Raw genomic sequence first — 14,300 nt, forward strand, 5'->3', positions numbered from 1 at the left:
AGACTCGAAACGTGACGAAATTCGAAACGTAGCTTGGGGATGGATCAACGATTGATCCAGTTCAAGGATGGGGCGAATTTCTGCCTCGGGAAGCATGCCATAAAGTAAAATTTTTCATTTTTTAACAAAAATTTCTATATGATAGTCCGATTTTTGAAATCAAAAATTGAGGACAACAAGCTCTTTATGCAATCTTTAACATATGATACAAGGGACTGGTATAGAAGCCTTCCAAATGCACACATAGGTAGTTGGCATGATTTTCAAAAGGTTTTCAAAGAGCAATATGGGGATCACACTGATGCAAGATTCAAATTAGAAATTACCACAATCTAGAAGGGTCAAAATGAGCTGGTCTTTGATTTCAATGCAAAATTTGTCAAGATTTTGAACAAAATCCCCCGACACTTGGATCAAATGATTTTGTGTCTGATTTTCTATATGTAAGCATATGACCCAAAGTTTGGGTGTGAACTTAGATCAAGAGAGCCGCCAACCCTTAGAGATGCATTTAAGGAGACCTTGAGTATAAAAAATAATAGAAAAGCTCTGGTAAGGTTGGGAAAATAGATGATGTGAAAATTTTGCAGAATCCAAGAGTACATCAAAATAAGCAACCAAAGGAAGAAGATAAACTTGACAAGATCATGAGTGCAGTAAGACATTAGTTACAAGGTTGCAAATAATGAAAAGGGTATACTTCAAGATAGACAAGGGTATCAAAAGCATGATAGACTTATGAGATTACATGATATGCCTTATCATACAACTTGGAAGGATGGTAAACCAGTGCAAGACAATCAAAAGAGCTCAACTAGTAAAGATACTCCAAATCCTTTGAAGAGACCAAGTTCACATGTTATTGAAGATACCCCATTGTGTGTGGCCTGTAACATGCCTCATTCTCCTCACCAATGTGTTGTTGCTCAATCTATTTTAAAGTCTAAATAAATGTATGAAGGGTATGACAAATTGTTGTTCAATCTAGTTTTATTAATTTGCCAAAGCTTCATTCACAATTTTATACTTCTACATCTTTTTACAAAAATGTTTTCAAGTACTATATGTATTTCAATGCCGCTCTTACCCCCTCCCTTGCTGCCCCACCATCACCCCCAAACTTAGGCCATTGATCCGTATCCCCTTTTCAAAAAACCCCATGGAACTATGTTGTTTAGTTATTGGGCGTAATTTCAAACACCATACACACTATTATCTTTTCTTTTATTGTATGTAGCCAAAATTGTAATTTAATGTTTAATTCTACACACACACACACAAACTGTACTAGTGATTCCAAATATCACATATATTAAAAAACTCCAACCACTTAACTTGAATGTCAATAATCAACTTTTAGCTTGGCATATAAATTATTTACTTTATTGAAAAGTTCACTATTTTTTTCCTTTAGGTTATGACTAGAATGGATGTAATGTGCAGCTGCCTCCACTAATCCACCATATTTTCCATCTGTATGCAATTGAAGCATTTTCATTAATGAATGCGGTTTTAGTTATCAATAGGTATCGATGGTATCCCTTAGATGTTTGATTTTACCCCCATAAAAGGATTTTATATAAGTTAAAACTTTTGCCTACCTGTTAATACAGCAATTGATGATACTGAATATCCCAAATAGATTTACAAACTTCAACCAATCAACACATGCCAACGAGCAACTTTTAGTTTCGCATGTAAAAACATTTACTTTATTGATAAATTCACTACCAATAGCTTTTTGGTAATGAATAGAATGTATTTGTAGCTTCCTCCACTAATCCACCATATTTCCCATCTCTCTGCCATTGAAACTTTTCCATTTATGAATGTGGCTAAGTTATCAACAGGTATCATAGGTACCCCTTGAATCTCTGATAATTATGATCTGATACCCACAATATTACATTCAATGCACTGGATATGGATTATGACACGAGCAAAAGACTTGGAGAGTGCAAGCAACACTTAGTTTGGCACATAAAAATATTTACTTTCTTGATAAGTCCACTGCTAATTGCTTTTGGGTTATCATTAGAATTTTTGTATAGCTTCCTCCACTAATCCATGACATTTGCCATCTCTATGCAATTGAAGCTTTTTTGTTTATGCATGTGGTTTAAGTTACCAGTATGTATCATAGGTATCCCTTGAGTAGGTGATAATTATAATCTGATGCCCGCAATATAAAATTCAATGCATTGAATATGGATTATGCCACTAGAAAAAAGCTTGAAGGGCACAAAGAACTTCAAATTTTCAACCCTCTAGGAAATGTATTGAATGCATTTCCTATGAGCTGTTACATATCTCAATGAATTAAACTACTATTGAAGAAATAGCCAAAATGGCAAGTAGGTCTGAAATATAAATTTTCTTTTAAACATTGAAAAGGCTTCCACGCAAATGCAGTAGAATAATTGACACTCACCGCTGCCAATAACTCGACCATCCACTCTGATAAAAAAAACCAATTTCCATAACCTTCCAAACATTTATGAGATGAGGTATTTTTGCACAATCAGATATGTTGTCAGTTAATACTTTCTGCTTGGAATATGGAGGTAACCTTTTATCCAGGAATATGACTTCAATTATCACAGTATTTAAGTTTTCACTTTTCCTGGAGATGCTTGAGGATGCAGATGCATGGGGCTCATTGATATAAAGGTACTAGGACTTGACTCCCAAAGTCTTGACGATCCAGGTCTTGGAAGGTTGGAAGTTTTATGCACATTTAGCTTTCCATGCATGGGTCGTCTAAATGATCGCGGTAAAAGCAAGGTTAATCTGTGAGAGCTCATGAGAACCACAACACCAATAATAATCAATGACCTGCATTTAGAGAAAAAACAACAAATTGTCAGAGGATAATAAGCACTGATAAAGAAGAATAAAAATGCCAACTAGCTAGTGTGGAAAATTAGTGACGAAAAGTGTGCTCTAGAGTGTAAAGCACATCTGTCACAAGTATCAACACATTGAATCAATCTTTTCCAGACAAACAGTTGACTCTTATACAAATCCTACAGGTACAAACTGTGATGACTCTGGTTTCTGAGGGGTTAGAAATTGTGACGCATTTTCATTCACTTAATTGCACTTGTCCCATGCTTCTTGGATTAGGATAGTTGTACCTTCATCCATAATTTGATTGTGAGGACACTGATCCAAATGACAATCGATTTGCATTTCTCATTAAGACAAACATTTGATATCTGTTTGATGTCTACTAAAAAAAAGTTTCACTTGCATATAGAAATGCAGTAAAGAATAAATGTCAGAAACCAAACAGTTTACAATTCACTAGTATCCTTAACGTCTTTAAACTCCATGAAAGCAACCCCATGACATTGTAACACTGGTTTGGCAGACAACATTTTCCTCATTTGACAAAATTAGATCATGAAAAAGCACAAAATAAAGCACAAATATCGACTTGAACAGAAAGTGAGAGAGCATATACCATCCAAGAACAAGTAAGATCCGTGAAAATGGAGCAACGGGCAACATTTCACCAAGGGCAAACATGCCCACAACCACTCCAGTCACAATAGATGAAACCGCTGCACATGTGGATACAACGATTGCCCTTCCATGCTTTAAACCTTTTGTCTGTTAAAAAAAAAATCAAAGTTGAAAAGCAAAAACTGTTGCTCCACAAAATGTATAAAACAATGTCAAACATATAGTATACATACAACTATAAGCATTTCTCGTAAGAAAGAATACAGATGGTAGTTGTTTGCTCAAGGTGAAATTAGGAAACAAATATTATCATTACACCATCAATTTTATAAACCCAATTTGATGTGTATATTCAATATAGCAAATAATGCACTGCATACAGGAATCTAATTGGCAGGATAAAACTCCTGCTATTCGGAAAGCTGAGGAATAACAATTGATATTGATCTTGATCAATGTAAGCATCAGTATGACATTAGTTGGATCCAGTGATGACTGAAAAGTCATATCAACTCATAATGATACATAACCGGAGTTAAAACCCAGGAGTTATGAATAAAATAAATAATAAATCACACAAGTCTCTGTTACCAATTTGTCAGCATATAGACCCTGCTTCAGGTGCAATTCAAACCCAGTCCAGGCAATAGACAGATCAACCTGGAGGGCCATCCCTGGTCCTGTTAAACAGGGTTGGGTTCAGCCAGGATGAACCTTGGTGAACCCATGGGAAAAAACATAAGCCCTAACACTAAAAGTGTCATCTAAACCATTTGAAACTCTAACTTAAACTCATTTTCAGAAGAGTCAGACATTGATCCAGAACATGCTAGCATGGGTGCTTCCAGTTCCAAAGCCTTCTTCATTTTTAATGAGTCGTATAGCCAGAAGCATACTTTTAGTGTGAGTGTCATTGGCACTTGTGGTTCTTTTAATCTACCTACATCTACTGTTAATGATGATCTTTTTGAAGACCCATATGACACTGATTGCTGATTTTACTAGTTTAATATTGAACAACAAATATTTATCATGACATTTGAGTTTGACAAATTGACATTGAAGAAGTATTTTTACTTTTTATGGTGGTTTTGTTTATTATATAATGCTATGTGGTATTTTAAAACCTAATTCTTGTTTTTTGGATGCAACTATGTATATATTTATGAATTTTATGTGTTCCACCAAGTTTCTAGGATGGAGATGGTAGGAAACAAAGGGATGCACTTCTAGGATGGCTTTTGCAGGCAACCATTTTTTATCAAATAGTAAAAAAAAATATAGGAAATTTCAAATACTCATATGATAACACATTCACCATATTCATTATATATCCATATCACGAAACAATAAGATGAATAGAGAGTTAGTATCAGTCAACATACAAATATTCATCATCTCAATGGCTAACTCAGAGTTACAGGACTCTGCGAGTCCAGAGGTGGGTCGACTTTGCAGAGTCTAGATGACCATGGACTCGGACTCGGCTGAGTCTGGCCGGGTTTGCTCAGACTCGCCGAGTCTGTCTGACTCGGCAGACTCGCTGAGTCCCGAGCCAGAGACTCTGCCATGCCCAGCAAGACTCATAAAGCAAAAAAAATTAAAATTTTTGTTTTAACTTGGACAAAAGGTCAAGCTTGCCAAGCTTTTTAAAGTGAATACTAGATGTTCATCTGCTGCATTTGCAAGTTGTCATTAAAAACCATTGTAATGGTGCATACTGCCATATGAAAATACTGTATTTGTCTTGGAAGTCTATACATGGAAGCAGGCTTAAACTAGTTATAAAAGGAGAATATAATTTTAATATTCTTTGTGTTGTTCACTTCTGGTTGCTTAATTTGAGTTCCAAACAGATATCCAGTAGGATTCCCTTTGAGATGGACCTGGTTTTTGTATCTGGCACAGATGCACAGAATCAACAAGTACAAGAGCGCCTTGAAATTCTTTCACGTATAATTTTGTGCTGATGCTTCTTTTCAAACCAAAAGACAATTTCTCAAAGAATATGAAATGTTTGGAAAGAAGTAAATCTTCTATAAGATGTGAGTTTTTTTAGTGTAGTGGATTATAGATTATAATCTATGTAACTGCTGTAGATTCTTGAATATTTTCATTTCAATTTTTTTTGTTAGTATGCTGATTGTAAATTTGAGGGAGATGCTTTTCTCAAATTATTCATGCTAGAGCTCAATTGTGTTTAAATCAGCATTGGAATTCACAATTATTTCAGTTAATTTAAAAGTGTAATCAAGGTTAAAGTCAAATAGCTTGTTGTTCACTATTTAGGGAAAATGTAGTTAACTATCATCAAGATAATATCTAAGTTGCCGAATTGGGTACGAGAATGGGAAATGCCGGTATGGCATAATTTTTTTGGGGGGGTGGGTACGTTTTCGGTACATTCATACAAAAATAATATATATTTATATATACATACACGTGCGCACACACACACACACACACACACACACACACACACATATATATGTGTATGTATGTATGTATATATATATATATGTATGTATGTATATGTAGCTAAAAAATAGAATTTAGTTTGTCATATACCAATACATATGCTAAACAAAACCATTACAAATTTCAAATTTGGAAACATAACATACTAATTTAAATTCAGCTTTCAATATCAAAAAGATCGAACTAGAATCTCGTGATAGATAAGTTCTAAGTTTACTAATCAGCACTGTAGGTCTTAAGAATATCAAAAAGATCAAACTGGAATCACTAAACATTCCGGCATCTAAAAACACAAACCCTGGACGTACCCACAGCAGATTCGTTTCAGTATAAGATTCCAGTACGTTTCGTACCTGGAATCGCCCGAAAAAATCCCAAGATTCAACAACTTAGGATAATATAGCTTATTTGAAGCTGTATAGTTATTTATTGAAATTATGTACAAGCTATAGTAATGTCCTCTTGTAACTCTTTTCATCAGTGTTTGATAGGTTTTTGAAAAAGGTATTTTCAGGACTTCATAATGTTATTTCTAGCTATGTCGATGCTGAAGAAGTGGAATAGAATAGAAATCTTATGAACTAGTTGAATTCCTTTATGTAAGAAATTGTAGTGCAACATCGGAACACATGATTGATTGATTGGTTAATCTCACAAGTCAGGCCTGATTGCAGACAGAGTTTGTGAAGGGGAAAAGAGATGTTATGACTTTTAATGGGACCATTAGTATCAAAGTGACAGGCATATTGCATAGATGGTGTGTGGAATAGAATCTAAATTGTTTTATTAAGAATCAAATTGACATTCATCCCTCCAAAATGATTTTTTTTTAAAGAAAAGAGTCAAACTGGAAACATTAGAAAGCATATAGACCAAATATAGAGTAGAATTTTTTCTTCTAGATTTGTGCTCAGCTTTGTCAAGAAGTAAACTGCATTGTGTGATATATGTGCCATTCCACACAATGATGCAACAATTTTATACATTGTATTCTACCACACAAAATACTAACCATAAGAAAATACATGAATGAATCATAAAAAGGGCATATGGGAAGTGAAACAGGTTTCAAATCCTTTAGACTCTTTGAATTTCTTGGGTTTTTCAATTTGCCAATTTTTTGCTGAGTCTAGGCACCGAGTCCAAGTCCGAGTCAAAAATCAGCTTGCCGAGTCCGAGCCAAGTCCGAGTCTTGTAACTATGGTCTAACTATTTGAGTTTTCATTATCAATGTTTACATACAAAAAAATGATAAGGCTGAAAGGCTGCAACTACAAAATGACAAAATTTAAACAACTATATCTATTGCTGCTATGCCATTGCCCCATCTTCACCTAAACCAAAATTATTGTCATTGCCAATATAAGGAGATGGCTTATCCAATGGAACCCCGACCATGCCCCTCATGTGCCTCCTCATCAATGTGTGTTGCATATTCAAAATCAACATCCTATCATGTAGTTGGAGTCTATCAATCCTAAAGTTGCAAGGCACTATGCACAACCACCAACTTCTTAGCTCACCGACAAGTAAGTCTTCCCCTTAACTAACTGAATGAACCAATTCCTCTATACAACAAAGGGAACTAGAATGTTATGGAACATAGTGAGTGGCAAGCATATTTATTAGTGCTTCCTTTCCATGCCATGTCCACTGTCCATTGTCCACCATCCAATAGTGATTCTAAAAAACCACATGCATGATTTAAAATCCTAATATATATAATTGTAGTATTATGAATTACAAAAGCCGAATTAATAACAATAGGAAACAAATAATTCTAGATAAACGAGCACAGAATGCCACAAATTCTTCATTGTTGGAAGGAGAACAAAGTACATAAGGCCATAATGGCACAAAGTAAGACATTCAGATTTTTTCACGAGAAGCACTTGTTAAGTCTCCTCGGCTGTCAAATATCTCTATTATCTTTAAAAATTACAAACTATTAAACCCTTGATACATCAAAAACCATTCATTTTATAGATTAGTAAATTTTGTAGTCAAGGAAAAGATTTTGGATGCAATTGAACCTTGTTGGGGCTCCTAGCTGCACATGGATGGAAATGGCAGGCATGTAGTCTTTTTCGCTATTAGAATTCACAATTATTTCCCCTCCGCTCATGGCATGCCTTAGACGGAAACCATGGCAAAAAGGAACTGATGGCACAACTCCAAAAAGGTGTCAAATCTTCCTTTGGTCCAAAGGAGCGTTGTGTTGACATGCGTCTTGCTATGCTCCACCCCACAGTGGTCCCACTTAGCAACTCTCTTAACTTTCAACCAATAGCGCAACACTATTATGTACCCTCTCCAACAAGCCCTTTGTGTGACAAGTGGCACAATATAAAATGACCCTTTCTCGAAAGATTTTTTGGATTTTTAATTTTTAAGAACACGTGCTTGGCCGCCACGTGTCTTGTTGGCACTACATGAGGGGAAACCAAGCATTTCTTAGCAAGGAAACTTGCACCAAGCTGCCATGTGTCGCACTTCAAGAGGAGTCATACTTAGCTGAAAAGAAAAACATTGAGGCTGCATAAAATATATAAAAGTTGCTCTAAAGTATGGCTCTGACAAACCTAGCCAAAATAATATCATGTTTTTGTTGATGCCTCAAGATTGTTGACTCAAAATGTAGAGACTCTCTACAACTTTGGTGACTTACAGGGGAACCTTTGCTTGCGCAGGTAGAAACCAAAACCTCTGATTGCATGGCTCAAAATGCAAAAACGTAAAGAGGAACCTTAACAAGTCTACAACTTTTGAAGGGCGAGCTAAAGGGACGCCCACTCAACCTCAAAAGGTTGGGTCTTCTTTAGGGTTTCAAAAACCTTGTCCAAATAAACAATTTCTTTAAAGAGGAATTATTGAGGCTTCGTGCAACAACCTCTAAAAACTTAAATTAAAAAAAGAGTGAATAATTCATCATTTCAAAAAAAAAGATTGCAAAGAACTATCAACTTCAGCTGAAAGGAAATAATAACCAACTACTTTTCATAGAACAATGAAAAACTAACTAATTCAGCTAAAAGTAGTTAAACTATAAGAGCGGTTAAAAAAATATGCTTCATTTGCTTAAACGAGAAAGAGATTTCAATTAAAAATAATTTTACTATAACAAGGAAACGATAAAGTTTAGAGATTACAATTAATAATATTTAGTAATATTATTTTCTTACCCTGACCAACAAAAAAAACATCTCTAATGTTTAAAAAAGCCTACGACAAAAAATGGCTCGCAACTACTGAAAAAAAGCAGGTAATCAAAACAATGCCCCCTATCGAGCTCAGTCGAGAGGTCCTCAATCTAGCGCTGGATTTTCTACGAATAGATTTGAGATTTTGGGCCATCATCCTCCCTTTACCCTGAGGATAAATTCTCAGGAGAAAAGACATGTCCGTTCTGCGTTGGACATATTTGGGAGGGAACGGCAGCCTCAGAATCTGAACCCTGGATTTGAATATAAAGAACAAAACACACATGGATGGCAGGTTGTTAGGAGCAAGAAAGCACGAAGGGCAATGCTTGCTCAAGCTAGGGTCGATCAAACTGGTAATAATCGTGATGGCAGGGAGGTAAAAAGAAATCTGGGCAACCGAGTGTAGGTTGCTCCCATCTCCTCAATTAACCCTAGATGTGCCTTTGCAACCAATTTGATTCCCCTAGGCGAGCAGCGAAACCCCAGGGGTGCTTCTTCTTCAAACACACCTTAGCCATATTCCCGACTTGGGAATAAAATGTAGAGAGGGTTAGGTCAAACGAACTTCGGTAGCAATCATATGTCTGAGCGCTAGGTTAGCCGATCGGATCAAATTCGGGGAAACACAAATCCTTTACCACATAAAAATTTTAGGAATCAAGAGCCCAGTTATATGTTTAACCACAAGGCGAGACAGTTCAACAGGAAATCTACGTTTGAAGCACGCGTTTGGCATAACAGAGCAAAAGTAGAAACCCTAGGCCTTTCTATGTCTGATGCACGCGTTTGGCAAAACAGGGCAAAAGTAGAAAACCCTAGGCCTTTGGACGGCAGTGACCACTCCAATCTAGTAATTAGAGAAGAAAAATACGCCAAGGGCTTGAGGGATCATTGCAGGAAATTTGGTCTTTTTGCCAAATGGAGCGGGAATGGACAACTCGTTGAATCAATTGCATGTTGGTTGAATCAATCATATGCGGGCCTGGTAAGTATTACTATTCTCCCTAACGATTTTGTTTTTATTGATTGTAAAAAGGAAGCCTTAAAACATGAATTGCTAGCTAGGGACTATGTCTTTTTTCAGAGCTACAACTTTATATTCTTTGATTGGCAGCCGAATTTTAACCCTTGTTTAGATAAGTTCAAAAAGATGTCAAAATGGATAAGATTAAGAAATTTACCTGTTGAGCTTATGCATTCTCAAATACTATTTAAAATTGGGGATGAGCTAGGGGGTTTTGTAGGCCTGGAAAAGGATTGGACTCGCACTTCTGATCTAAAAATTCTAGCTAACATAGATATTAATTTAACTCGTTTAAAAACCATAGAGTTTGTTACATCAAGTGTCAGATACCGCATTAACCCTGAATTTTATTATGGCCCTGTTTTTGACAACATTGCATTTAGACTAAGCAACCCCTCTGTCAATAAAAATAAGAGCCTAACCGCGTCACTCATTAAGGAAAATAGTGTCAACACTAGTTCTAATATGTCTAAGGGGAGCCTCAACTTAAACGTCCATCAATCTGAGCACGTAGTAGCTAGCATTCCTCCTCACAGACCATCTGAGATAGAAGAAGGGGAGATTGTGAGTAAAAGTCTACTAAACAAACCCCCTATTCTAGAGACCCTTGTAGTAGGCAATGCAACAATTAATAATGAGGTCTCTCGAAAGACTGAGGTCAGAGAAGAGGTTGTGGAACCACCCCTTGCTTTGGAAAACAACATCCCACTACCAAAAAGAGATGTAGCAAGAACTTCAGAACGAAATGACCAAATAAGGCTGCAGGCTCATGAGCATGTGGCGAATGTAGCATATGAGGACACTACTGTTGAAAAGATACCCTTAGCACTCAATATCTAGATGCCTTCAGAAGAAGGGTATAAGGATAGAGAAAGGATTTCAATAGATAGGTTAGTTAAGGAATCCATGCATGAGGAAGGTGAGAAGGATGAGAAACAACATTAATTTGGAAATGAATCATATATGCAATGAGGTAGTTAGCAAACTTATGGATAGGTTTGTGGAGGAAATAGCTAATGAGGATGAAGTGGCTTTGCAGAAACAGTTACTAATTGCAAACATTATGGAACTAGGGGAGGATGACCAAGACAAGATAGATGAAGCGGAAATAATGGTAGAACTAAACAATGAGGAAAACGAAGAAGCTACTGAAATCCTTGGAATTGCACAAATTGAATCAGGGAAAGCAACCCCTGATTGTGCCAAGCAACAGAAGAAGAAAGGGAGAAAATCCCTGTCTGAACTGAGAATTATAGATGGGTCAACAAAAGGCCAGACTAAACTGACTTCTATGTTTCATGCAGGGAAGGGGAAGGTCCTTCCCAATGAGCCATGAAGCTCTTAACCTAGAATGTTAGGGGCATGACAAGCAGTGAATCATGAAATGCTGCATCACAACAACTAAATCTGATATCTTAATAATACAAGAAACTAAACTTAGCACAGGGGACATTAATACATTTAGGAAAAGACTAGGAGTCATGGAATTGGAAGGCTCCTCGGCAATGGGAGCCTCTGGGGGTCTTGCAGTGATTTGGGACCCTAGATTTGTCTCCTTCACTAAAGATAGATGTCAAGAAAATTGGATGAGTGGTTGGGTGAAGAGCATTAAGAATAACTTGCAGTTCCTCTTGAACAATGTTTATGGACCAACGCAAAATAGGGACAAAAGAAAGGTTTGGTGTGAAATAGATCAAAATTTGCTAGCATTCCCAAACCAGATTTATATATTAGGAAGGGACTTTAATGCCATAACTAATCATATGGAGAAATGGGGAAAGAGCCAAAAAGTACCTCAATTGGCCATTGATTTTAAGGACTGGATCAATAAAAATATTTTTATGGAAATTAAAACGACCAAAGATTCATTTACATGGAATAATAGAAGAAGAGGTTTTAGCAAGATAGCGAAGAAATTAGACAGATTCTTTCTTAAAGGAAGTCTAATGGAAGTCCCTTATACCCTTTCTGCGGACATTATCCCTGCATATGGATCGGATCATTATCCTGTCTAGCTAACCATCAAAGAAGATACAAGGCCCACAAGGTGCCCTTTCAAGTTTGAACAAATGTGGTTGAAAGATGATAAAATATTAGAGTTAATAGAGCAATGGTGGAAGGAGGCAGATATTTCAAGATCAAAGTTATTTAAGGTAGTTAGCAAATTAAAAATAGTAAAAAACAAACTGCTTTCATGGAATAAAAATCACTTCGGTCTTTGAGTCAAAGATAAAATTAGAAGAAGATCTGGAAAGGGTTGTGTTGACGTGTATTTTGTACACTATCGAACACAGAATAAAATAACTAAAGGTACCTTATCCTCTCTTGAGTAAAGCCTCCGAATGCTAAAGATGTCGCGAAAAGGATCAATCGGGATGACTTCAAGGTTCTTGTATGTAGGGTCTCTACGTGTGGATAAGCTCTCTGTGGTATGATGTGATTTGCTGGAATCACAAGGGGACTTACACTTGATGCTTGAACTTCTGATTTGCTTTGAATATTGCTGGAACACAGGATTTTCACTAGCTTAGATTTGAAAAAAGGAAAAAAGATGAGGGCGAGGAAGGAATCTAATCCTAATACTAAGGAATGTAGGAGCAATGATTGATCTTTGATGAAATCCTAACTAGGTCTTGTTTTGACATCGCAGGACCATCTCCACAAGGCTAGTGCGATCTTCGAAGGAAAGCTTTATGATGTTCAAATCATCACTGCAGACATAGACACCATCGGGTTGATGCATATCGATGAAGAAGCGACAATTGAAGTTAAGCTTAAGCTGAATGATTCCAGTTGACTACACAAGGCAAGTCTGCAATCAACAAACTGCTAGTAGTATGGATATACGAATTCCACCATCAATCAAGCACATTTCTTCCACTCATCTAATAACATGAAATCAAACATGAGAAGTATAAAGACCATGCAAAATTGTCGAATCGACCCATAAATTTCACCATTTCTTCAATGAAGTTACAAGTTTTTTACAACAACATCTTGGCAACAATCTTTGCCTTCTCTCTCTACTCTACTCTACTCTAATTGCTTCCAACTATTCCTAACTATTTCTAACTATTCTCACTCCTTTTCTATTCTAACTCTTTCTAATTATCCTTTACAAATGAAATGCCAGGGCTTATATAGTGCCCTCAATACAATTCGATGGCTTAGATCAATTCGAGATCAATGGCCAAGATTTTACAATGAAAACCCTAATTAGGGTTTGTTACAACCGTTACATAACATTTAATGCTTGACCAATGATAAAATTGTATTGCTTGGACACATGTCCTCTCTGGAAAATTTGACCAATGGATAGCCGGGGTAGGTACATCGAAGTTTGTGCCACCTTCCATGAGTTAGGTACATTGAATTTGGAAATGCTGAGGTGGACCACACTGACTGGATGAGCGATGACTAGGATGCCACCTCGTCTGACACTTGTAACTTGGTAGATATTCAACTTGATGTTGTTGAGAAGCTAGCTTTAATTAATTCTTCTGGAACTACTTGCTTCTTCAACGAACCCTTTGCTCTGACTTCTTGTGTCCTTGATTTGCAGGATGATTGTTGTACCTCGCCTTGGAATGCTGGATTGGAAGAGGTCGCCCTTGATGACGTTAGTCCCAAGAAGGCCGTCCTTGTCGATTCTAGGCTGGAGGAGGTCGCCCTTATCTTGATGATGCTGGATCGAAGAAGGTTGTCCTTGTCCTTGCTTGATCGTCCTTGAGGAGACCGTCCTTGTCGATGCTTCGAGCTTGGGAGTCGCCATCTTGATACCTACACAACATTTCACAATTAATAATATATCTTGAAATCTAAAAATTAAACTTTAAAAGGAAGATTCAAGATTTTAATTAGGAAATTTCATGATAAATCTTGAGTTATCATTTCCTAATTTAGGATTTTCACAGCAAAATTTAAATCTTCAAAAATGGTGCCAAGGTGATTACGCCATACCTTCACTTGAGAATTAATTCTAGAAAAAGATGCAAAAATAGGAGAATTCGCTAGGCAAAATGTAGATCAAGACTCCCTTTAGCAAAATGCGCCCCCTTTAGCTTGGAAAAGAACTCCATCTTCCACTAGCTTCTTCAAGATCTGGAAATTCGCCTTCAAATACCTTC

The 14,300-nt window shown here is 36.6% G+C and overlaps 1 protein-coding gene across 2 annotated transcripts in view; it reads right to left on the minus strand.

Moving 5' to 3' along the window:
- Positions 1 to 2,176: 2,176 nt before the first annotated feature.
- LOC131065299 (probable magnesium transporter NIPA9) overlaps positions 2,177 to 14,300 on the minus strand; it is a 161,205-nt gene continuing 149,081 nt past the window's right edge. For both annotated transcript variants that reach the window (XM_057999766.2, XM_057999767.2), the window contains 2 exons: positions 3,467 to 3,615; positions 2,177 to 2,835 (listed from right to left, as the gene is read on the minus strand). In XM_057999766.2, coding sequence (XP_057855749.1) covers positions 2,607 to 2,835; positions 3,467 to 3,615 — 378 coding nt within the window. In that variant the 3' untranslated portion in view covers positions 2,177 to 2,606. The remainder of the gene's footprint in view (positions 2,836 to 3,466; positions 3,616 to 14,300) is intronic.

Source organism: Cryptomeria japonica, chromosome 1, assembly GCF_030272615.1.
Source record: "Cryptomeria japonica chromosome 1, Sugi_1.0, whole genome shotgun sequence".
NCBI classification, from domain to species: Eukaryota; Viridiplantae; Streptophyta; class Pinopsida; order Cupressales; family Cupressaceae; genus Cryptomeria; species Cryptomeria japonica.